We start from the raw sequence: 26940 nt of genomic DNA, 5'->3' as shown, positions 1-26940 counted from the left end.
TCTGAAATAATTACAATTTAAAAAGTTAAAATATAAAATTAAAAAACTATAGTAATGAAAACACTTCTACATTCACCATACAATATTTAAAAATCAAACCTATTTCAGTTCTGTACAGTTGCTACAAATTCAGATATACCCAGAAGTAAGTTAACTGGCCCCATGAAGACCTTTAAGTAGGGAAGGCACTCTGCTCTTGTCGTACAGACACAGAGGAATAATTTCAAGTATGGGCTGCATTCATCTGGGCTGATCCTGGCTTTAGTGTGACCTTTTCCCAGCAGAAGCTAGAACTCGCTTGCCAAAATGCTGCACTGGTTCATACCTCATGAAACATGAAGTACCAGAGTTCCTGTTACAAGGACCTGGTCACTAGAACTGGGACCAGACCACCTGTGGAGAAGCCCTTCTGGTACACTGATGGCCTGAAGGTCCACGAGGTTATTCCTTGATATGCTCTCATGATTTTACAATTCTGGTTTTTTGTTTGTTTGGTTTGGTTTTATAACATCTTGTCTCCTCAGTCAATCATTTTACCCCTGCCAGTCAGTTAAATTACCCACAGAAACTCTCTGAAGTCTCAAGATTCCTATCTTGAAAATGTATTCCATTGCCTCAAAATCCCATTCCCCTTAGGTTTAGCTGGCACTGCATCCCTGAGTATACAGCCACATTCAATCAGCAGTCTGCTACTGTAGATGCATGTTACGCATCTGGATATTGGAATAATCTGTCTTTAATGGGAAGGTCTTAAGGGCTGCTGTGGCAAGTGCCATAAGTTTAAACTGACAACTTCAGATGAGAAATGTGCACATTTTTTCTCCATCATAGTTGAAGTTTCCATTATTTCCATTCTCCAGTGGAACAGTGAATGGTGCCAGTTATAAATGGCCAGTCAGATACTTGCTGGAATCGCTGCTGCATGGATTACTGTGTGATACAAATCTCTTGACACTTCTTACTTATTTCAACTATAAAGCAATCAAGAGTGAAATTATCACTTTTAGTAACATATTGCAGAGGATCTATTAATTTCCAGGCATCAAGTAGAATTCATGCGCAGCTGTCTTGCTCTGACCTCTAATCTTGGTCACCAGACAGAAACGTGCCAATCCCTGTTTTACAAGGTCTTTTTCAGCCTGTTGTCACACAGCTCAAGTTGAAAATGATTGTACTCTAATCTCAGTCACTGTACCAGGGATTCTTTAGGTTAAGAAAAACTATTTTAAATCCTTTTCTCTTGATTCTTTAAAGTCACAAATCAATATTCTTTTTAAAAATATAGAAATATCCAATTTAATACAATTATAGAGAATTCAGTTAAAATGTTATTTTTTTAGCACTATTAGTTAGAGCAAGTTTCCAAGTTCTGAATTTATTGATCATACTATTTTGCCCCCTTCATCCAGTTCACTGAGGCCAAATACTCACTGTAAATTGTTAGACTCTTTTAAGTTTGTTACTTATACACACTATTTTGAATAGGAATGACTAAAACTTTCTCTTATGCCAGGAGTTCAGCAACAACCCCATACAACTTTGGAAGCTGGTAAGAAATAGCTGTTATTTTGTAAATAACTAAGCATTACCTGCTACCTCCTTGCTCCTCTGAGAGGCTTCAGAAGCCAAAGCGTATGATATGGTAATGATGCGCTCCTGCTCTTGCAGCTGTGAATCTAAATCAATCGAGTTGTGTTTGTCCTGGGCTACAGTAGGCTGTAGATTGTGCATACTAGTGGGAAAGTGAAAAACAACATTAACATTTGCAAACATAAAGAATCCACCATGCAGATAAGAACAAGCTTGAATTCGTACGGCAGTTTTCAGATCTCATCTATCAAGCTCCGTACTTTATTGCTGTTCTTTAAAGTAGTGTCACTATTGCATGTAAATGCCTACAGCATACAAAGAAAAATGACACAGCCATTACATGTTCAGTCACGATTTCTGCAAAGCCTTAAGTAGCCCTTTGTTGGAAATACACTGCTAACACAAAAGCACTACAAAAAATTCTATTTATTTGAAGTTGCCAGTAAAATTTCTTGCTAGTGCTCAGTCGGAAAGGCATATAACCTGGTAGCCCTCAGGCACAGCCTCTTCAGTTGTCTTCCAGAGACAGCAGATACTTGACATATCAAATTCTTGAAACCGAATGTTTCAGCTGACTCTACATCAGCTGTAAGTAGCCAAAAGTGTTCTTTCACAACTCCAGCTCTCACAATGACTTTTCTTCTGCTTTTGGCCAGATTTGTGCCTTTCCTTCCTCCTCACTCTCATCTACAAGTTGCTTAGTAAGGACTCACTACCATTTTAGGATTCTCTCAACAAGAAAACAGACATATACAAAATTTGTTTTAAAAATTTGCTTTAAAAAGCAGCTTTAAGCATACCACACAAATTCAGAGTTCACTTTCCAAAAGCTAGAAGTTACATTTAGGTAATTCATAGGAATTAAGATTGTTGCATCGAGTTAGTTCTCAATATTCAACATTAGCCTCTATGTAAGATTTGGGAAAAACCCCAAAACCTGACCTTGATTTAGTAAGAATATTCTTTATCTTTTCTGCTTTACGCTGCCTTGCTGCCAGTTCTTCAGTAGAAAGAGGCTCTTCTGGCTCCAGTTCAACATAACGTTCTGGAATTACAACCTTCTCAGGTTTTGACAACTGTGGAAAGAAAGCAAGCATCATTTTTTTAATAACAAATGCCTAAAAAACTTGAGATAAATTCTCCGCAATGGGAGAACACAGTGAAAAGAATAAAGCATGGATTTTCGCAGTCAGCACATGTACCTGATGCTAAACACTCCCTCTGGATATGACTGGATGCCCTTTTAACTGTATCTTTTCCCTCTGATTTGTTTTACTTTAGAAGATAGATCAAACAAATATTAAAGGGGATTACAAAAGAAATCAGAATCAACAGGGAACCTTTCTTCAGCTCAGGCTTAGAGCCCGAAGTAGGGCTCTGACTAAAGGTGTTACAGTAAAAAGAAGCAACCACTGCAAGATTGACTGAACAACCTGAGATGTTAATGTCATTTTTATGTCGTGCAAGCAAGAACTTCTACAACTGAAAGGAAATACCACCTAAAGTTTTAACCTATGGTATCATTCTTTTGAGACTGCATATTCTTCTGGGAGCAGTGGAGAAAAAAAAAAGGCAAACAGAAATACACTACACTGTGCAATTGTAACAACATGTTGCATAGATGTACTTCTGCAAACTGAAAATTTCTACATAATTGCATGAAAGCTAGCAACAAGTTTTTGTTAGGATCAATTACTTTGGGGAAAATTTTTTCTCCACGTAAGAGACCTAAATCACTCAATGAAAACACAGTTTAGAAACGGACTTTGAAAACCAATGCTTATAATACAGAACAGACTGCTTTTGAAAAACAAAAATAGAGGGTGTGTAAATAAATAGAAATAAGTAAAGGAGAACTATTTTTGATTCTTCTCATTGGATTTTTGTTAAAACACTCATGAGGCAATGAGTTTTCAAATTCAAAGTTTTCAATAAAAATAATCCTAAATTTTTTCACCACTGAACTTAGTTCACACTAATTCAATTATGTAAAGTGGCCTAACCCAAATCTCAGTGATTAGGCTCTGTAATTCACAGGCAATCGTAGGCCAAAAGCATACAAACAGTCACTGGCATTTATGTCCATATTAAAATTACAGCCTCAAGTTTTTTATACTTCCTTCTCAGGAAACGCAAAGCCAATGCTTCCTAAAAAAATCCTCCTGTTTCCACTACACTTCCTTACTTTGAAATCCAACTCCCCTTTGGAGCTATCTATGTGTCTATCTACATATATAGAGTTGTGTTTGGGGTTTTTTTAAAAGTCTATATCTATCTCCCTAATATAACTAACCTAGATCAGAATATCCTGCCATTTTCAGAATAACAAACCCAGTTAACATGTGAACAGCTCAGTACATTTCCTTCTGAGGCACTGAAGTACCTAAAATACAGAAATGGACCAGGATGGGGCTCTGAGCAATCTGGTCTAGTGGGAGGTGTCCCTGCCCATGGTAGAAGAGTTGGAACTAGATGATCTTTAAGATCCCTTCCAACCCAAACCCATTCCATGATTCTATGACTCTAACCTGGGTAAACTGAAAAAGAAGCTTTACCCTCAGAGCTTCAGACCTGTTTCAGTTACTCTGAAGTAGGACAGAAATGCCTGTAAGAAAAAATGTTTCCTATCCAAGGTTTAAATTAAGGAAGTTGAAAGTGATTCCCATTGCCCTGGGGGTCTTCAGGAAAAGAAAAATTAATAGCAGAGTACAACAAGGACAGGAAATAGAACAAAAGTATTTTTTTCTGTTTCTGAAGTTTACAAAAGCACTGCATTTTCTGTAAAAATTATACAAAGATTAACTGAAAGATACATTCATTCATTCACAGAGATTAACAGACAATGGTTCACAGAGTAAAACTTTTACAAATATCTCTCTCTATAAAATGCTACTCTGCCAACAGCTTTCAGAAGAGTAAAGGTGCTTACCAGTCTAATTATCATTAATAATTTTAGTGACCTGCCATCTACCATGGCATTTAACACAACACAGTGTACCTCCTGAAACCTTTACACTTGCTATATTCTTTCTTTCCCACCAGATGGCTCAATCGCATTTCAAACTAACACTTAATTCGGTTACCGAAGCTGAAAAAAGATCTTGTGTCTAGAACACCAACCAAGGCATTCCAAAATCTGATAGAAAGGTGTTTTCTTTTCAAGTCTGAATAAAGCAGTGCTCCCTCTTCTCTGTCACCTTTTGCCAGTCAAAATGAAGAGGAGTAAGGTACCTCTGGGGAACTAACTTTTTCTTCTTTCCTGTTTCTTATTTTCAAATACTCTTCATGTTGTCTTTTCATCTTCTTTCCCCAATTAATATAACTTTCCCTAACTTAATAGCTTTTTCCTTTACAAAGTCTGAGACATATATTTCAAACAGTAGAGCTAACTTTTCAATTTTTTCTCTCCACTAGAACACAATACAAACACAAACCTTACAGAGATTTTATGTTCCAGGTCACAAGTTTGCAAAACCCCAAAGACTCCTTTTAGTTCAAACTTCCAGCTAACTTTTGAAAGAAAAGATAAGAATTCAGTGCCTAAAACTTAAGACAGGTTAATATTTAAACAGAATAGGAGGCAAAAAATTATGAGTGTTACCTCTCTGCTGATATCTAAATCATAGTCTTGAGGCTCCAGGTCTGTCTCTGTCACTGCTACTGGCTGAACTTTTAACCATTCATTCTCATCCTTCTCTTCTCCACGAATTGCCCTCTCAAGTAACTGCAAATCAAATTCTTGCTCTCGTTTCCACTGGTAATAGATACAAAACAATTAACAGCATTCAACCACACTGCCAAATTCACTGTATAGCAATGTACATTACTACTGCTGCAAATGCTACGTTGCTGAAAGAATGCAAAGAGCAAACCCCTTAACTGACAAGAGAAAGAAAATACAACTGTATTTCTTGGCACACACAGTTGGGAGTTTTCCTCTCTACCTATGCTGCATGGAATTTGGAGTATTGTTTAATTTTACAAGTAATGTTCAGCGGTATTAGATTCTAACAAACATATCACAATTTCACATTTGCTGATGAACATGGAACTAGCCACACACAAACATCTTTGGAAGCACACGTGTCAATACCAGTGAGCCTACAGACTGACAGACTAGTCCTAGGCATTCTAAGGAGACAGTGCTGTGTGGTTTTGAATCACTACACAGAATGGGTACTTACATTGCAGCTTGAGAATCACAACTTAATAATTTTATGTATCTTTTTAGAATAATACCTACTGTTTAAAGTTGACAATATTTTACATACTGGCATTAACTTGTCTTGAAATAAAAAGTGTTTAACTTCTAAGCTCTTCTGACTTCATTAAAAGTAGAATCTAGCTACCTGCAAAAATCTTTCACACAGTCTTTATAAGGTAAATACTTAGCAATATAAATTTGAAATATTAAATATTTATCAACATGAAATATTTAAATTTAGCATATTTAAATTAAGCAGCATAATTTAGAGTTCCCAAATCACTTCACAGTACCTCCTTCACAACTACACACAATACAGCTACATATAAACTCACACTTATGGACACTACCAAGACCTTTTTTGTTCAAAAAATTAAGTTCAGTGGTAGCACCATTCCATTCACTGCAACTTAAGTAGTGTAGTGGGAAAAAGAAGGGACAAAAGGAACAAGAAAAAAAAATTATCCCCTCAAGCATTTGAGGCAATCAATAGGAGAATGTATTCTTAAAAATATCTCCAGTATTTCTGGTACAAATCTTTGGCTTGTTTTGGCTGAAGTTTGAATTCCACATGAAGTCCTTAGACGTCATTATGCTACTTGCATTAATAAATCTAACTGAAACCTATTCATGCACAAGCTCTCAGTATTCACTCAGAAGATAAGTATCTTCCACGTATATTAAAAAAGTTAAATAGCTAAAAGGCAATTATACCTCAAAAATTGAGATGTTTCTTTACAGAATTCAAAAGAGAAAAAAAAAAGTTTTCTCATGAGTACTCCAAACTCCTTCTACTCATATTCGAACCAGGCCTGATTGACATAGTATATTTTAAATACACAGTATCATTTTCAAGTTATTATATATAGGTAAGAAAAACATCAAACCATTCTTACGAAGCAGGATTTTTATTGGCTTTGATGTTGCAACTTTTACATTAAAAAGGCAATGTATATAACAAATGAATTCAGGTACTGTGATCAATACTTGAAATGTCATACTACACTTGAGAGCTGACCAATTAAAAATTAGAACTACACATACAACTTACGTCTAAAGCAAAAGTTACATACTGAGCAGCACTTGAATTATACATTTAACTGTTTGCCATTTTGGCTGCTAAATAATTGTAATGCTGTAAGTAGTTGTGCTATCAAACATGCTTTTGCATATCAAAGCCCTATAGGTACAAGAGATGACCTCTACAAAACATTACTAGGGCTGAAAAACTCTATTTTAATTCTTTACAGCAAGAAAAAGACCAAGATGGCATCCAAATTTATAAATAAAGTGTTTGCCACAAATGTTAATAACGAGTGTTACGAAAATGTTTAAATTCGATTTGTGTATGTTATGCGAGTCAGGAAACATACAAAGCCCAGATTTATTTCTTCTAATTAAAATATGAAAATAACAGCGATAATATAGTACTTAAGTTCCCAAACATTATGCACTGTCTTTAAAAAATTTTTGATTGCAAAACAGAAGACAAAATGGATGAATGTCTCCAAGCAGTGCACTCGTATTTACTGGGAAAGTAAATACAAATAACTGGCTGTAAATTAGTGCTACAGAACAGTGGGAATGAAAAGCTGAATATTATAAGGTTTTTTTAATGCCAGCAATTGACACACATGTACTAAATGCAATTAAGCCTGGTAAAAATTGAGTAGTCCAGTTAGAAATTTTAAAGTAACTACATAATTCTGCAAATTAAAAACAAGCAAACAAAAAAAGAGGCATTAGGTATGATGAGTGACAAATCTAAAAGCAAGAGATCTTGTGCAATGAATTAGGTAAAACAATGTGATCATTCTAAAGCTCTAGTGGACCAAATAAAAAAATAAATTAAAGGACCACAGCATAAGTGCAATTACAGTACAATCTTGGTTTAGCACCAAGTGAGCAACTGGGTAACTTCACCAATTAGAATTGCTTTGGTTAGTATCCAAAACGTATCATTATAAACTTATTGTCTGTACAGCATTTATTATCAGAACGCAACAAAAATACTTTTCTTCAGCAGCTTAAATTTGAGCCTTATTAGAATATTCCATGTTTTGAGCTTTAAAGAAGAGTTTGTATCAATTAAAACAAGTTAATTCTGACATAAATTCCTAATCCGCATGATTAGATTTTAAAACTGATTATCCATTTATCATCTTTTTAAAAAAACCCAAACACCACCTTGGTCTGATATTACTATGACTATCTCACAGACTAATTTATGAATTAAAAAGAAAAATACCCATGGTGAATAAGAACATTCTAAAAGGCCCATTCCATTATGAAGCAGTTTTAAAACTGTACACGCTTCTTACACTTTCTAAATACAATTCCAAGGATAAAAACTCATGGCTCTGAAGTCACCCCAATAAACTGGCATCTCCACTCATCACTCTAACCTCGGACCAACTTACCTGCTGAACATTCAACATTTACCATTACTACAGGTAAAAAAAGATCACCTGTTACTCACACTCTCTGAACTCATTTGATACTGTGTAACACTAATTTAATTGGACTAGGAGCATCACACACACTCAAGTGAAAGTGCTTGCCAGGAAAAAAGAATAAATCCAAAGATATCTTTAGTTTAGTCCTTTTAAGGCATATCTAACATACTGAGCCTACGTCTGCAGAAACAGGCCTGATGAAAGACCGAGATGAGACAGACTGCCTTTCTCCTTGGCTAAGAGTCCTCTTGCGCTCACGAACTAATGCCTTCTGATGTCGCTTCATTCTTTCTAGTTGTTCCTCCGCACTCATCTTGCCTCTTTGGTGGTCTCCAGAGTATAAACGTTCCAAGGCACTCTTTGGTCTCTCCTGTGAAAGTCACAAGGCACACACAAAACACATTTTGTAATTAATACTTCATAAAAAGTATACGAAAAATGAACTCTTTCTGCTACCTTATTAGTAAATTTTAATCTATTTCCTTTGCATTTATTTGCATGTTTCGACTCTGTGTTTTCTATTAGTAGTGCTGATTTTTGGTTCTAAACCTTGTTTTATAGATCTATTTGAAATGCAGTAAGTTGTTTGTCTGTTTTCCAATTCATTTAAGAAAGTGAAAAATTGGAGATTTTATCAGATCGCAGCTCTTGGTCCTCTCCCATTTACTGCAGTCCCACTCCCTGCTATGCAAAATGTATTTTGGGCTTAACTATTTTCAACAGTTCAGACATTTGCCTTCAGATGTTTATTTAAAACTTACCTTGGACCTATCCCTTCGAAGTGTTGCAAACGATGAAATGGTAGATGACTGGTGCAATCTGGAAGTCGATCCAGACAAACCTTTATAAGGAAAAAGAGAATGCCTTAAACCAAATGACAAACAAGACAGATATTTTTTTACATTGCCATCATGTTTCTATGACATTCTGGCTACTATTTTAGCCTGCATTTCACATTTTGCAGTTCAGAAGATCATGAGATGCATGAAATTTCATTTCAGCCAAACATAATGTGTTTCACTACTGATCAAAATTCAGAAAGACCTACAATAATTTAGAAACTTATATTAAGTGAGGGATGGGGTGAAATCAGCTGTACCAGAGTAGATACACTGTACAAATAATCACCTCTATGAAGAAAATCAAACCTTAACATTCACAGTTAAAAAGGAAAGAAATGAGAAGGGAATGGCTAAGAATTTGCTTTTACCCAAATATCATGTCTATCCTCATTTGTCAAATAGTTACAGGAGTGTAGCACAGTAGGGATGGAGTGTCAAGTCAGATGTAATATCTGAGGGCTTTAAATTCATATTCTTTATCAGTTACATTTCAATGGCAATATAAGTGTTTGTAAAAGATTACACAGAAATTATGAGGAAAAATAACTGAATATAAGAGATTCTAACAGCTAATTCCATGTTTTGCTACGGGTTTTTTTTAAGCCTTATATATTAAGTTGCTTTGCAAAAGGCTGGTTGACTGTAACAGCACCATTGAAATGCATAAAATCTCTAGACTTTCACAGCACTGTATAGTTAATCTAAAAATAGTGATCTGACGATAAATGTCATCTCCAGAACATTCTAGGAGAGAAAAGCTCCTATACAGACAGTACTGTTAAAAATCAACTACATAAATTCCTGGCTTACCACGGGTAGGTAATGTCTGGTATCCACTGTCAGGGTTTATTAAAGCACTGGAAGGATGGCTGAGGTCACCCCCTATCATTGCCAGTTCTGGTTCACTCATGTATGAACGCAGTTCCACCTATACAGAAGAATACTCATCAGCTCAAACAAAATGAGAGACAGAAGGTCTTAATAATCTTAAATCCTAAAGCTTTGTTTCTGGATTACTAAATTTCTCTCCACTACTATTACATGGCATAGGTCTCTCCTTGTCATTATCATCTCTATGCCATTATATATCATTAATACAAGACTTACAGGTCCATATATTTCAGAGACAATAGTATCTTTTATCACAGGTGCACATAAGTTTGAAATGCAGGGGTATAGGTGTATGAGTGCTCACCCTATAATCTCCATTTACATATTGTCCGAGTTCTCTGTCTCTCTTTCTCTCATCTGACTGACGTTTCAGGCCCCGCACTGATGTGTGTCTGATGACAGTGGCTTCTCTCGGGAGAGGTGGAACAGCTGGTGGCTGATCATCAGGACTGTACAGCTGCGGGAGAGGAGGTCTGGGTGGTGCTTCATCTTCCTGACAACAGGAAAGCATAGGGATTTGGCAAACAGTCTCAAAACAGTCTGGCACAAACTGAAAGTCCATTGCATTATATGTCATTTGTGACTGATCTAGCATGCTGTCCTCTGCCCACACAAGGAGCTTGAGGCTTTAAAACCCAAACGAGGCCCAAGAAATCAACCACAAAGTATTCCCAAGAAAGGCTGTGAATTAATAAGTTCTAAACCAGTATATGGCCACTGTACATAAAGGTCCAGGTTACACACATGTATTCTGCTGTACTACTGCTCAGATTCAATAGAAACATCCTAAGTGCCTCCCTATTGTGCCTCCACACTGTGTGCACTTCGTAACCATGACATTTCACTGTTCCTGCCAGAAAGAAAAGGAAACACTGGTGAATGAATCACAGAAGAGCAGTACTTACAACCTTTGGCTTGAGCTTAACTGGTGACTGAAGAGGTGGCTCGATTTTTTTCAGCTGCTGTGCTTGGTGCTGTGTTCTGGTCTGGAAATAAGGCTGTGGATACAGCCTGACCTCCAGGGGGGATTTAACGGGGCTGCGTGGAGGGCTCTGCGCAACTGGAAGTTTGTTCTCCGCAGTTGCAAGGGAAGCTGGTAAGGAAGGCACTGAAGACTGAGAAAATGAAGGCACTGTTTTTCTCTCTAGGGGAAAAACAGACAAACATGTAAAGTGTTGTTTCCTACCAATAATGTTCATAAGAATAGCAATTAACAGACTTCACAAAACAGCCCTTGTCCTCTGCACATTGCTTTGGACACAAATGGGGGGTTTGGACATAAAAAATGTTTGTTTGTTACATTGTAACAAGGGTGGAAAACATTTTTTAATGAGAACCTAGTAAGTCTTTCAGGCCAAAAATAAAACCACACAGTTTAATATCATCCAGTAAAATTCCTTGTAGAGCACAGCGGGAGGGAAGGAAGGAAAAGCCTGAGAGTCATATGAAATCAGTTCATAGGCTGTATCTGGCCCATGCCACAGATTCCTTAAGATGCCTACAGATCTAGACAAGGCTAGGCACTGACAGCCATACCAAAAATAAAATGAGAGCTCACCATCTTGTAACTATTTATCTCTGTATGCAAAAGGTGAGTAAAGATACTTGAAACATAGAGTGGATTTACAGTAGGCGTTAACAGTCTCTTGCTATCCCAAAGCGTTGTCTTTTCTTTGAAATGTAATAATGCAACTGAAATGCAGACCACACACACCTTCCCTTCCTCTCTTCCACTATGTTGTTGCTCTGCCCACCAAACACCTGCCTGAAGAGGGAGGGGGAAGGCAACTGCAGCAAGGGCAGCTGGGCAGCCTCCAAGGGGAGAAGAAAAAAACCAACCAAACACCCCAGAGAAAAACACAGAGGGGAGCTCCTGGGCAGAATACAGAACAGATACTATGCTGGTATGAACCTAGCACATGCCAGAAACTCCTTCTGCAACTTGAAGAACTTAGCCCATTATTGTTATTGTTGTTCCTTTTTTTTCCATGCCTTGTTACATTTTACTGCCATCAGTACGTGAAAACAAACAACAAAAAACCTTGTCACCTCAAGAAAAGAAACACCAAATTAATGTGTTCAATTAACAGAGATTTCTGATACATTCAATAGAGTTAACTGGATTTTCTGCAGTAGAAAATCAGACTATTTCAGACTATTTGCACAGACCCAAAGATTCAATTGCATTTGTACATTTTTTAATTTTTTCATCACGTTCTCCTTACCTGGATTCTTAATAGAGTCTACTATGGTTTTGTAGTTTGCTTTATTTGCACTCAAGCCAGCTGTAACATCTTCAATTCTCCACAAGTCTTTTTGTATTTGTGTTTTCTCCTGATGTTTGTAGTAAAAGAAAAAAAATCAACTTTACCTCATTTTTAATTACTATGGGTTTATCCTTCTTTTGATACCACACCCAAATCAGTGGTTCAGAACTTACATGAAAACTCAGGAGTCCAGAAATGAGTTAAATAATTATTTTAAAATAATAATTAAAAAAACCCCAAACCCAACACCAACCAACTTATCTTGCCCATAAAATTTATTAGAGCATTTTCTGAGTCCTGGAAGACTTCCTATTGAACACTGGGGAAAAGAGACACCTCTACATTTTTTTCTACAATATTATTCAGGCTAGAAAAACCTAGTTTAATGTTCCACATAAAATAAGCTTACACAATCTTTTCACTTGAACTTTGTCCTTAAATCCTATAACTAACACACTTAAGACTGCTATAGCAGCCTTACAAATCTCATCTTAATACTTTTAGGGGAAATGTCCAATATTAAAAAAGCAAAAAAATTGGTATCATCTCCCTGAATCCTGCCATAAACTTCCCAATGGCTTTTAATGGATGAAACACAAAACCCAAACAAACTCAGAAGGGCTGACAATTTTAATTTCTGCTTATATTTGGGTTGATAGGCCTACTGGACATGATGTATTATAGGCTGAAACAATATATTGCTGCTGTTACAGGATTTGGTCTCATTCACATCCTAATTGTTTTACCACACCTTTCCAGGAGGAAAGAAAGGGAAACTGTCTACAGTCTGGACTCTGCTTTTGACTGTTATCTTACAGACAGAACCTTGGCTACTGAAGACCCCACTTCAGCCATTCCAATCATCATAAATAGTTACAGTCATCTAATTAATCAAAGCCTGGTAACTCTGCCTGCAAAAATTTGCATCAAGAATAAACGTAGTAAAACCAGTACTATTAAAGAAAGCAGAAGGCAGTGAAACACTTTAGTTAAGAATTGCTTACAAGCTGCTCTGTAGAAATCCATCACTTGCCATGAGCTACAAAATAGCTACTAATTAATCCTATAAGCCTGAAAGTGAAAAAAACTTCAGTAAAAGCTGTTACACCTCATAGAGCTAAGGAAGGCATATAAATTGCTTTCCACTTTCTGTCTTAGATCAGGAAATATGTTCAGCCAGGTTACAGATCAGCAAACAGAATGCCAAGAACACAAACATTTAAATGATGGAGAACGTTATTTGCCTGTAGTAAACTCACTGGATAGATGGGACATATCTTGAAAGATTGTCAGGACACAAACTATAAATTTGCACATTTCATTTCATTTTTCTGAGATTAATCATACTACAAGGAACCAAATGATGGATTTACAATAATCAAGCCTCAGAATGGCTGAAAAAACCACTAGATGTACCAAAAAATCCTGCTTCTGAAACCACTCAGAAAACATTGATTAGCAATGTAGAAAAGCCAGATCTTTTAATATTATTTCTCTCCATTACTTAAATATTGATGTGGAGAGAATATTTTAGACCTAAAATGGACTAGGTCTGAACAATAAGCAGATGAATTCATTTTAAGATTATGAAAGCCAAGACTGCTCTTTACAAAAGGGTATAAATACACTTTATGGGCCAGCATGAAAAAGTAACCTGGATAGAGAATTCAATTTCTCTAACTTCCTCTACACAGAAACATAATTTAGAATGACTTACAAAACCAGAGGAGAAGCACTCACCCACTAAGAAGTTATCACTGTTAAAATAGTCCATGTCAGTTAATTTCAGCATGCCCAGATCCTCTCCAGCCCGTAAGCAAAAGACAATGAAGCTGTACTCTTAAAAGCCTGATTCTTTACAATACTTTTTAAACGGATTTACTATGACTGAGCTGCTTGAAACATTTAGTTTTTGACCTCTAAATTAATGCTATATAGAAACTATATTAGTGGTTTCCTACAGAAATCTGAGCCTGTAAATTTACTGAATTTTTAATAATATTCCATGAAGACTGTCTTTTTTTAAATGCCATGTGTGTATTAATTTAGTGCTATTGGAAAATGCTAGATAAACAATCTTCTGTCTACATAGCCTTGGGCAGAGATCGTAAAAATTCTAACTATTATGGGTACTTCAAGTGAGACTTCTTTGAAGGAATATAATTTGAAGAATATTTGGTACTTTCCGAAAAAATCAGTTGCCCTTAGTAACTCCAAAATAGGTATTCAGTAATATTTTTTTAATATGAGCCAAACATATACATGCATACTAATATATACCTATATATGTAAGTATACACACACAGAACTGATAACGTGCATTCTGTGTCTATTTAAAATTATGCACATATGTGATATGAGACGATAATCAAACTGAATTAACATTTTTTCCTCTGCAAACTGTATTCCCTTCCGTACATATTGGTGAATCCCATGCTACACATCCAGTATTTTAAGCATGCTCAATGCTCAACTGGAAATTGTTTGTTAAAGCAATCTAACAAAGTATATTTTGTTTAAACCTGTAATTTTCCTTTGTTAAACAAACTTCATACAGGGACCATTTTATTCTGAAATCCCCCTGGGATTTTTTTGAAATACATAATCTACAGCTGAGCTTAATTACATAATATTCTGCCTCCAGAAAATAAATCACTTTCCCATTCCCTAGAATTAAAAGCAAATGAAAATAGACTTTGAAGATTGATGCACTCAAAAAAAGTTTTACAACTCTTACTTTGATACAAAACATTTATCCATTAATAGTAAAAATAAACAGGCTTCAATTCATATCTGATCAGATATTTATTGCAAATAAATAAATTTAACTAGTGCCTTCTTTTGGCCCACAATATTTGGAAAAACAGACCAAAATTTGAGCAAAATGTATACATTAGCTTTGTTCCTTGTGTTTTGTTCCGCTTAAACAAAGGAAATACAATCCAGTCTGCATTTCTTGCTCCAAGAATAAAGTCACCAGTTGTAAGCAGGTATGTAGAAATAATCTGGTATGCCACATCCAGTTCAGCAAAGAGAATAACTTAGCTTCAAACAAAGCTTCTTTTTAAGATTCGAAACTGAATAATTGATTTAAAACTGAGATGCCTTTCAATTACTGATGGCTGTTAAAACACTTATTCCACTTCACAAAACAATCTGCAGAGATAAATCTTCCACAAATAGAAGAACATGACAAAGAACAAGTAATGACAGTAACAATCCAGTGACTGATGATCTTAAAAATGGATAAAGAAGCCAACAATGTCAGATCAAATAAATGGAAGACTAAGAAGTCCTGCATAGTCTTATAAATTAAATACATTATCAACGTCAAGATGTCAGCATGTAATAAAAACGTAATAAAATAATGACAAATTTGCATAGACAACTTATGAGACACTACTGCATGTGCTGCCAGACGCCCTACCCTGCACAGCCAGGCTGCTGCAGTGTCTGAATTCCACCAACTAAACTACATGACAGCTGAATGCACTGCAAAAATTGCAGAGAATTTCTGTTATGAGATGATAGCTTCAAGTTCAGACAAAATCATCTTATAAGTGTTTACAATGTCTGGAAATGGACCCACCTGAGATAGCAATGAACTGTTCATCTGTTCCTGTAAGGCTTTTTTCAGTTGGCTCACATCCTTTTCTAATTTCAGATACTCATTCCAGGCATTTTCCATTTCCTATTAACAGAGGGAATACTCTAATACAATGTTATGATAAACTACAAAATCATTCTCTAGTGGAGCACCAAAGTGTTTTGAAGTTAGTGTTGTTCTACTACAAAAAGAAGTAAAAAATCCATTTTGTAGTCTCCATCGTTGCTTAGAGTTGATTATACATTTCAAAATGCTTTACAGCTTGCAAGATCAAGTCAAGAATCCCTAGTTAAAAAACTCTGGCCAACTTCCTTACACAAACCCATTTCTTAAGTATAAAATTGGCATGTAATAGAATCTGAAGTATACTCTGTGAGGGAATTGAGCCTATTGCAGTTCCATTTCCTTTTAATTTACTCCTCTGTTGAAAACAAGTTTATAATTAAAATCCAGTGACCTATACCAGAAGTCATGTCTTGAAACACAGAGCAGGTTATCCTTCAACAGTTCTACAGAATATGTTATAAAGTGAATAAACCAGCAGACATCTGGAGAATAAGGCTATCCAATCACCTTTACTGTACTTGGATTACTTCCAGCATCCATAGCATCACAGTCAGCCTTCTGACCCAGAACTGAGAAAAATCAAGTGTCTGGTGCATTTTTATGTACAGGATGATGAAATAGGCTTTTCTCTGAATTTTAGAAAAGAGAACACATGGGAGTTGAGGGCAAGAAATCATGGAGGTCTATGAAGCCATGAGTGCCATGGAGAGAGCAGATGACTGACTGTTCCCCACCTTCTCTCATACAAGGGTCTATCACATTAAACATGTACAAGTCAGGGTCAAAACAAATAAAAGAAAAGGGGTTGTCCATGCAGTGGAGAAAAGATCTGTGCAATACCTCGCCAAATGATGTTTTGCATGCAGAAGATTTACAGAATTTAAAAGGGAACTTTATAGGTTTTTGGAAACGATCTACTGAGGATTACTAAATAGACAAAAAAAATAACAGAAAAACAGTCCTGGGAATTCTCCAAGCAGAAAACAGTTAGAAGTTGGATTGGTTATGATAGGAAATACTGCCCACCTCTCCTACCCTTACTCTTCCTTAAGCATCTGCTTATGCCCACTGCTGAAGCCAGAACTCTGGACTAGAAGGTGCCTTGGACTGACCAGTACAGCCTTTATTACAATGACTTGTTATTTATGTCCACATTTACATTTTAAGTGCTGACTGTGAAAGTCATATGTTTTCAATAGGCACAAACCACTGTATCTATATATTTATATAATCCTGATGTTTTAATGATCAGATCTTTCTATAGGAAAGGTATTCATGCAACTCTACCAACAATGTTACAAAGAGCTGGTCCCATATTCATTAAAAGGTAGGAATAATAGAGTGGATACACTTCACCCAGTTTTAATATACTCTCTTTCATGGCCAATTCTTAGAAATAATTTTATTAATAAAATGCAACATTAAATTACATTTTAATTTTATTGAATTACAATATCAGTAGTAAATTTTGACTGAAATATCAACAGACTTTCCCAGTTCCTTTTGCCCTAGAAAGATATCATGGAATCACCTTTATATTTTTAAGGGACTAGCTGAAAGATTTGCAATTTAAGCCCACACATAGAATAAAAAGATATAAAAAGTTTTCTGAGTAATCTTTTTTTGCAGGGGCAGGGAATATTGAAGAGTAAAGCTGAAGAGATTGTTTAACTATTTTTACCTGATTTAGTATTCTGTATCTTAACCAAAACTGTTCAGAACAGGACTTAACTCCCCTATCCAATGAACAATACAGTTTTACTCTACCTGGTATTTTAGTTATGGTTTTCTTGAAGCAACCAGAAACACATACCGTTGAAACTTTGGATATTTCAGCCCGAATACGTATAAGATCCTCTTGCAAAAGTCTCTGCTGGTAAGATATTTTTTCTGCATGTTGTGGTTGGTCTTTGTACTGATCCATCTGCCTGTGTAAAACCTCCAAAACAGACTCCAGCTGATCCTAGCAAAGAAACAGTAAGTCTACAACATTTACATGGAATTTTATGCACCCACCTGTAGTAATATGAAATGTGTTTTCCATGCCACAAGTTTCCCAGTAGAGCTGAGGACTGGCCTCCTGTTTTGGAGATTAGGAGGCCAACAGTAACAAAAAAGTGCAAGAGCCTTAGTTACCTACTGTAACAAAAATTATCTGATACTTTCCATTTATTCTTTCCATTAAGTAGCCCAAACTGTGGAAAACACAATGCACTGAGATGGGAATTTTTCTATTTACACTCTGTACGAAACTGTAATTTACAGTTTCAGAAAAATTCTCTTAATCAGTATAGAACTGTGACAGCTCTACCACAGCCCAGCATGAGTTGTTTGTTTAAGGACAGATTCTCATTCACTGTTATACTTGAATTAGCCATGTGAGAGATTAAAATATTGTCTAAAACATGAAGCAGGTCCAATTCATTCAGTCAGGAGGAAATAATGTGGAATCATTTTTGCAAAGTAGCTCTAGTGAAGAATCCACCTGAACAGCACTTTCATTTTAGAATAGATTGTTTTCTGAACCACCTTAATTTACTGACAGCTACAGCTCATAGGCAGTAGGGAAGTAGATGGATTTAAAACATTCACTTTCAAAAACATGTTTTCTAGCAATTGGTAATCAGTCCTAACATAAACACCACACCCCCCACCCCCACACCCCCCATCTTTTTCTCACAGAAGTTTATACACATGTCCAAAGAAAATTACTACAGTGCAAGAAGCATCCAGTAATTCAATTTTTGTTTGGAATTTCATATTTTATGATTAGATAAAAGCTGTTGCTTTATTTTACTAATCCCTTTTCAATCTACTTACTTTATTCTCCTTAAGGGCTCTTATTTTGTCCTCCAAATCCTGCAGAATTCTGTCCTGCTCACAGAAAATGCTTAGCTTCACCTGGAAATGAAATAATATACATATATAACATTAGATTTTAAAAATTAAGCAGAAAAGTATCCACTTGTAATATCTTACCCCCAAAAGCATAATAATGAACATGTAACTGCACAACAGAAACAACCAAATCAGTGCAAGAGGTGCTGAAGTGGTGTTCGATACTTACATCAATATCACTTTCTGCAATCTTGACAGGTTTTGTACTTCTTTCTTTTAATGTGTCACGTCCTGTCACCTAAGAGGAACAGGTTTTAAAAATATAAGGAATTTGTTCCAAACTAAAACCTAGTTATGCTTCAGCAGTGAAAAGTTTTGTTAAATATTCATGGTTATTAACAAAAATTAATAAAATTTGGGGTACAAATATTTGCAAATTTGGCCTTAGTTTTTGAAGAGTGTTAACAGAAAGAATTACTAGTTATATTAGCCTATTTAACTCTTACAGTAGTTTAGAACTCTGTACAAAGAAGCATAATCCCACCTATCTATGCTTACAAAGGTCCTCTTCCTGCAAAATACAGTAGTTTTAACAGTTCAGCTATAATAGCTTTCTTGAAGCCAAAGGACTTGAATAGTTCCTTTAAATGGATGGTTGCAAGAATAGCAGCATTCATTAATGACTAAAAATACAACTTTTGGCAAGTATTTCATTCTACAAAGGATAGTATCTTCCTCAGCACAGGGTAAATTTTATTAAAGACAGAATGCTATAAAAATGCTATAGTGGCATTAAATGCAATTAATCTATTTTGACATGTTTATAATGTACCAAATCTCTCATTTCATAAATCACTGGTTTCATATTCCATTTCTGGTTGAGAAGATTATCTCCTCACATAACACAGTTTTTAAATCAGTACAGAAACGATATTATATTATACTTCCAACCTTCACAGTAACCTTAAAGTGAAGGCATGTCTATCTCTGTAGAAATGTTTACTATTTCCACTGCCTCCATGTGAATAATTTTTTTTTGTGAATAAATGAGGTTAAGAAAACAGCAATGTAATACAGTTCATTAATCATACATTTTTAAAAGTCTGAAAATCTAATGATTTAATATTATTAGATTACAATATTTTTAAAGATTCATTAAAGCAAATACTATCTTACCAAAGAAACACCTGGTAGCTAGTAGTACTCCTATACAGCATATTCCTATTCATATACCATCAAGAGTTTATGAAGAAAAATTCACCTGAATATTGTCTTCAATAATGTAAGAGAAGAGGTTTTAATGTAAGAGCAAAAGCTGTTGGCTTTTCTGGTGGGGTAGAAGAGGTAGTTTGCTTTTTTACTGACTGACTGGCAATTTCCAGACTTGAAGCTACATAGTTTACTTATTAACCTAAAAGTCACCTACAGGACCATGTTAGCTTTTTAAAAGTACTTCTATTTTACTCTTACTGTAGATAAATCTTTGATATAGTCTCAGCTTTAACATGTAATGTAACATGTTACATGAAATTAGCCATCCCCACATAAGTGTTTTCAAATAACAAAGCAGATTTAAAACAGAAGGGTCTGGTCATCATTTATGTTTAGTGTCTTCTCTCCTCCAATGGCAGGCTCCATTTAAAGACTTCTCATACCTTTATGTGGTGAAATGTTACTTCCCCACCACCAAAACCAAAAGCACTTATTGCCTCTCCAAACTTTCAATTTTTTGATATTTTCTTTTTCAACAATGATGTGGGTTTTTTTCTTTCAAAAGTATTAATGGAATTATTTAAATGCTAAATCACATATATAATAGTAATGTAATTAAATACAAATATAAAATACTAGCAATCAAAGTAATAATTTTGCATATTTCATCACCTGCAAGCTAAGAGAATGCAAAAGCCTTTTTCAAAGCAATGGCATTAACATAAAAACAAGTCTGCAGATTTTGAGGATACTTTAACTTACATAATCAAAATTGTAAGGAATTTGTTAATTATCAAGCAGTGAACATGAGAACATAATGAAGATTTAGCATGCTTTCACGTTTCCAAAATTTCACAGAGGAGTCACTACTTGACACAATCGTTTTCAAAATTAAACCAAACACTGAAGTCAGCCATAATTTCGCATACAGACTCCAAATGAGGGGAAAAAAGGAAAAAAAAAAAGGAAAGAAAAAAATAATCTCACAGAAAGCGCTACTGTTTATCATAAGACACCTATAAAAGCCAGAACACTGACTGCTACTTTAAAAAGCAATGGGATGAGCACATTTCAGATGCAGGCAGTCTTACATGTATACTGGATAGTAACCCTTGTGCTGAGTTCTTTAGCACTTTGTATATCATGTTGATCAGAGGTCCATTATTTTCTATCTGTTTCAAACAAAAGTTTAGTAATAGCTTGTTACAGATGTCAAGATTTAAACCCCCAAACTTTACAACTCAAAACTCCACGAGCAGCAGTAATCACATGCTCTTGTGTTACACCGATCCTCAAGGTTTATGGTCTGCACGATCTGCCATGATGGAAGCTACACCTGGAATCTACCCCTATTGTCTCATATTTTTGATAGATTCTTCATACAACAATAAGGCTTTTCTACTTCTTCAAAACACACATTAAAAAAAAAAACAAACCAGGATTTGCTCAGTCTCATCCAGTTGCAGTTTCAACACACCATGGTATTTTCTGTCACGTAATATTCAGTGACGCTTGCACCGAGAACTCTCTACACTGATAATTTGAGCAACCTAGTTAAAACCTCAGAGAAAAATGTTATTTCAATCACTTTTATCCCTCCTCCCATAACATATACCTGCTGTGCACTGTATTCTTCATTATCTAAGTGACAAAAGTTTGCAGAAGAAACCTCTTTCAACTGCAGAAGAAACTAAGCAGCTTCAGATATTACAGCCTGACTGCAGAAGAATGAAGCAGGACCCCTGAGAGGGCTCCAGATTTCCTTCAACTGGTTGCACAATTTATACTTAGTGACACAAATTTTCCTAGATTTCCTCATCCATATTTTGTATAACTTGCTAGGGAATGTTTGTAAAGTATTCTGACATGAGGCTGCCCATCCATCCCTCCTGTAGCCTGCCTGAACTTCATTTCATAGCCACAAAAAGGGGATGCTCACGTCACCATTTGTGTTTCACCTTATTTGTAAAGTCATCTTAGAAGCTTCGGGGGAAATTGATTTTTTTCTTTTCTTTGCTCTTCCTTTCTGCTTTTCTAATACAGGGTCTATCCACTTTAAAGATTGAAAAAATCCAACTGTAGAAACACAGTTGTGCAAATCTGTGCAGAAGAGGCATAATTATGCCATAGCATATAAATATACCATTTCTTCCATGTTCCACATGCCTCTATTTCATGGGTTAAAGAAGAATACAGAGTCTTGGCAACAATCTGGGGAGAAAAAAGGCTCCTAATCTAAGGACAATATTGTTAAAAGAAACCTCCACAATGCATGGTGTTTTGCATCTTCAAAATTATCAATAATTTTTCCTCACGGTGTGAGCAAACAGTCTTTAGACTTATTCTTTTTTTCATGTCAGAACTAACTGATATGTAAGACAAAACTACTGACATGGATTAATATCCATCTTAGAGCGTTTTTATTTCATTTATACTTATGATGTGACAATACACTATAATGTTGAAAATATAATCTTAACACAAAAATTATTTCTTATATAGTATTTTAAGACTGTTAAATAGTAAAAAAATAGGCTCAAAAACATGTGAGCCTCAACAAATCACTAAATGCTGTGTAACCAGTTACTACAATCAGTTTTAGTACTATGGCAAGCATTATGCAGTTAATTGCTTAATCACAATTTACATGTTGAAAAGTCGTATTTCAAAACCCCTAAGAAGAGAAATCTTCAGAAATAAGAGATTTAGTGAAAAGAAAAAAGTTCAACTCCAGTTCCAAAATCTTCAGTCCTATTTGAAACTGTTTAATTAGCATGAGTGTGGTGAAGTCAAAAGAGAGGCTTGAACTAACAGGCTTTCTATCTAAGCCTTCATTGTCTTAAATGGATTAACTGTGAATTTGTCACAGTTTACTAGAAAAATATATAATTTGCTTAGTTTCATACAGCACACTCTTCTTTTTTCCTCTTACTGCAAAAAAAAGCACCTCTGCATCTAGTGGCAACCAACACAAAGACACTTTCTTAAGTGTCACGTGGTCTTCAATCTCTCAGCAACCTGACAGGAATTTGTACATTTCCGGACCTCTACTGAAAGGAGGTCATTAAGAAATGCCCATTTTGAAAAATTACATCATTCCTATGGAAACACACTTGACATTTTGACTGTCAAAAATTTTCAAAAGGGAACCAACACTAGCATTAAGTTTCTTTTCGCTGAAGGATCAGGTGCCGCCGTACATTTCTCTTTCTGGCTGATTTCATTAGGTGCTACACAGGCACAGTGGGAGCTCCTGGGAGACCAAACAGTTCTTCATATCCCAGGTTGCAACAAATGAATCTGGACAGAATCTGCTAGAAAGTTAAAAACGCCTCCTAATAATTCTGCTAAGCATATCGAATTTTCAGAGGTTTGAACTGTGGTCACCTTAACTGTGAAAACTGTCGTGTTTTATAATGGACAAAACACTGTGTTTATTAATGATTTCTCAACTTGTAGAACTTTTTAGATTGTAATTTGTCATAAAATTCAGCTGATGGTTTGGGATGCATGGTAAAGCCATGAACAAACCAAGGACAAGGCCTAAAATTAAATGTGTCTAACCAATTTTAAATTTCTATATTAATGATTCCAACAGTTTACATATTTGATAATTTAGACTATATATACCATCTATATGATAAATATTAAATCTCTCTCTATATATATAATATTATATATATGTATAAAATGTATTACTAATATTTTTTGTTTATATATTTGGTTATATATTCAGCAATTAAAACATCAGATAAAATAGAAATACACATCCTCATAGGTGCAGTCAGCTCATTAGCTGCACATATGCAATACCCCATGGCATCAACTATGTACATGCAAACAATATGGAGAACAAAGTGCCAAATTTCCCTCCACCTTGATTTTCAGGAACACCACACGATTTATATATGGTGAGACATCTTACACATCTTCGAAAGTGGCAGACTGCTTTGCTAAGCAAAATAATTATACCATTTTGGTGGGCTTTTTCCCCTTCAAAACCTGATATTAAGAAGTCTAGATTTGCTTTCAAATTACTAACCATCAAGTGCACCAGATACAGAAGTAATTTCGTTTAGACAGATGATATGATGCTCAATACATTATTTAATTTTTTCTTTAAAAGAATATCTCATAACATTACTTGGTCAGATTACGGATGGATGGATGAATGGGTGCATTTGAAATCTCTTAGTTGTAATAACACAAAAACAATGACAGGTGCTAATTAATCACCACATTTTCACAAGAGCACAAGGCATTATAAATATGGCATATTACAAAAACAAGGAAAAAGCCAGTTCAAGAATATTTAAAGAGAAAAATATTAAAAGAACACATAATTTAACTTAGAGGTGTTGACTTCATATTGGTTCTAATGCTACAGCGTAGAAACATTTTGAACCTGATTTTTTATCTGATTTCCCTAAACCCACATATCATCCATCTATAGTCCCAGTAACCCAAGTTCCTCCTACAAACTAAAGCAACTACATTTTCTGAGTTTTCACTTTAATTGTGCAATCATTACCAAAATGACACTCAATATTCTAAGGACAACAGTGAGGCAAAAAACACAGTTTCTGTCTCTGACTAGTAGGTGACTTGAAAATTTGCAGGTACAAAGATGATACACAAAAGACAACTGGGTTAAAAAAAAAAAAAAGGAAATATACTGCTGTAAAATCTTACCTTTAGATCCAAATACTCCAGATCCTTTTTCAACTGGATATAAGTGTCATCAGCCTTCAGATAAGTGCATAGGGAAAAAAAACAATGCAATGTATTTGAATTTTTGAAACAATTTCAGAATACTTGGATTGATTATATATAAGAAAATAGATGAAAGAGGGAACAAAATAACAGAGTAGGAAGTACATAAAAAAGCACATTTGCTCCACCAGCATATTGCTATTTACAGCTGAAAAATGGGCAAAATATTTCGCAAGAATATTACTGCCTTATACCCATACTCCAAACACACAGATTTTTGCTTTCCACCTCTAATGAGACACAGAACTACCTCAAACAATACATTTTCAAAAGCTATACTTTCAAGATCAATTTCTACTGACTATTCCTTCACTGAAAAAGTTATGGTGGTGTCCTCCCTGCCTCTTTGGGGGAAGAAGAGAAGACTTGTACCTAACAATGTCAGATGTAACTAGAAGCCATCATATAACTAATCATTAGAATACTTTTGATCACAATTCATACACATTTTAAAATATTAATTCCTTTATTCATGGAAAGTATGAAATAAGTTTTGTGACTAAAATACTGAAAAATATCTCACGGTTAGAGAATCTATTTTGTCTTTTAAGTAATACCATTCAACTCGATTCTTATTTTTCCTTGGCTCAGCTGTAATTGCTATCAGCTTAATTTTATAGTTATATTGGTCTAGCATCATCTTCATTACAGTCACTTCGAGACAAGTCAGAACAAAGTTATTTCTCCTCTTTTCAAAATGGGTATTTGCAATACAGAAAAAAATAAAATTTTAACTGTTGCAAATGTGCTTTGTAGTCAGACAAAATGTCCCAAACTTCTAGAATTTTAACTGCTATTTTGACAGGACTTTATATCCTGGGTATATTTAGCTTCAGAATAAAAGAAAAACACAACTATATTTTTTCTCAAGTTTTGAGCCAACGAGAATGTGTAGTTAAAAAAGAAAAAAAAACCTTTATGCCATAAAATCAATAGATCACACTTGCATTTCTTTAGAGGTGTTCTCTTAAAATTCCTGTCCAATCAGCTTGTAAGGCTGGCTGAGGACTTGACTAGAAAGTCTGCCCATTTTTTGAGAAATCCCTGTTATTATAGCCCATCTTAGTGCAATTGTTCTGTAGGTGAGGTAAGTCGGGAAATGAAACTTCTTCAAATGCAAAAAAATTCCTTTAGCTTTGGGCCAAAGCCTTCACCAATTTGAAGAAATCACCACACTTTACTCCCAGATGGCTCCATTTCTGAGGCTCTAATAGGAACCAGAGAGCTCTGTAAGTACATTTCTGGTTGATCTCATATTTACAAGTTTCATAACACCAGTGCAATCAAGAGCACTGTTGATGATCCAAGACGCCCCTGAGCTTTTATGAACCAATGATCACCTGCAGAACCAACACAGTTACAAGCTCATATGAATGTACAAACTGGCTGATGCATTTCAATTTGCAGGTGATGCAGCACGTGGCACAGGGAGGCAATCTCATCATGAAAGCAGCACAAAGAAATGGTTTTGCTTTAGAATGAACTTACTTAGTATTTTAACCCACATTTCTGAAGATGCAGCATTTTCAGAAATAGTGTAAGAAGGAAAGAACACTTTGAAACATATGCACTGCTGCCATATAACTTAAAATGCTCACCTTTTACAGCAAAAACAGTAAGCAAAGAAAAACCACAAACAACCTGGGAACTGTAGAATACCAAAGAATGGGCAAGAAAGCACAGACTCAAGCATGCCACTAATGAAGCATTTGCAGAGTCACAAAATGTCATACTGCACAGATGAGCCACGCAGCAGCTGACCTGATAGGTGGAATTAGTTGGCAAGTGCTGCAGTAATTGTGCGATTGTGTAATTTCTTATACTAGCCAACTTAGCCTGATGCCTCCTTAATCGAATGAGAAGCAATGTTAGCTCTTCGGGCTGCAGGTATTTAGACACATTGTAAAGAGGAAATTAGCAGTCTTCAGGGAGAGTAACTATAATTACATTTTTCACCTCAGTGCCCAGAAAGCAGTTACTTGACATGATTAAGCAATTATTCAATTAACTCTGCATTTGGTCAAATAAACATAATAAAAGTTGAATCCTGTAATAACAAGACATCTCACCCCTGTTCATGCTGCAAATAACAGCAAAATTCCTACAGGCTTTACTGGGAGGTGGTTAAGATTAAGTTCTCATTCGAGTTATTTATGCTTTAACCAATAAAGTTAAGATTAAAGAGTACCGAGCA

General features: G+C 35.4%; 1 protein-coding gene across 1 annotated transcript in view; it reads right to left on the bottom strand.

Annotated features, from left to right (window-relative positions):
• The window catches only part of PLEKHA7 (pleckstrin homology domain containing A7), a 127016-nt gene that overhangs the window by 1961 nt on the left and 98115 nt on the right, over positions 1 to 26940 (bottom strand). Inside the window, exons 11-24 of the mRNA XM_018076097.2 lie at positions 24666 to 24719; positions 18991 to 19059; positions 18744 to 18824; positions 17737 to 17886; positions 15840 to 15941; positions 12209 to 12317; positions 10889 to 11127; positions 10288 to 10476; positions 9903 to 10020; positions 9012 to 9091; positions 8420 to 8620; positions 5192 to 5344; positions 2533 to 2666; positions 1590 to 1732 (exon numbers count right to left, since the gene is read on the bottom strand). Coding sequence (XP_017931586.1) covers positions 1590 to 1732; positions 2533 to 2666; positions 5192 to 5344; positions 8420 to 8620; positions 9012 to 9091; positions 9903 to 10020; positions 10288 to 10476; positions 10889 to 11127; positions 12209 to 12317; positions 15840 to 15941; positions 17737 to 17886; positions 18744 to 18824; positions 18991 to 19059; positions 24666 to 24719 — 1822 coding nt within the window. The remainder of the gene's footprint in view (positions 1 to 1589; positions 1733 to 2532; positions 2667 to 5191; positions 5345 to 8419; positions 8621 to 9011; positions 9092 to 9902; positions 10021 to 10287; positions 10477 to 10888; positions 11128 to 12208; positions 12318 to 15839; positions 15942 to 17736; positions 17887 to 18743; positions 18825 to 18990; positions 19060 to 24665; positions 24720 to 26940) is intronic.

This window comes from Manacus vitellinus, unplaced genomic scaffold, assembly GCF_001715985.3.
Source record: "Manacus vitellinus isolate BGI_N305 unplaced genomic scaffold, ASM171598v3 scaffold_30_pilon, whole genome shotgun sequence".
In the NCBI taxonomy this organism is placed as follows: domain Eukaryota; kingdom Metazoa; phylum Chordata; class Aves; order Passeriformes; family Pipridae; genus Manacus; species Manacus vitellinus.
The sequence above is the reverse complement of the archived record's forward strand: the minus strand, read 5'-3'. Positions and strand labels throughout refer to the sequence as shown.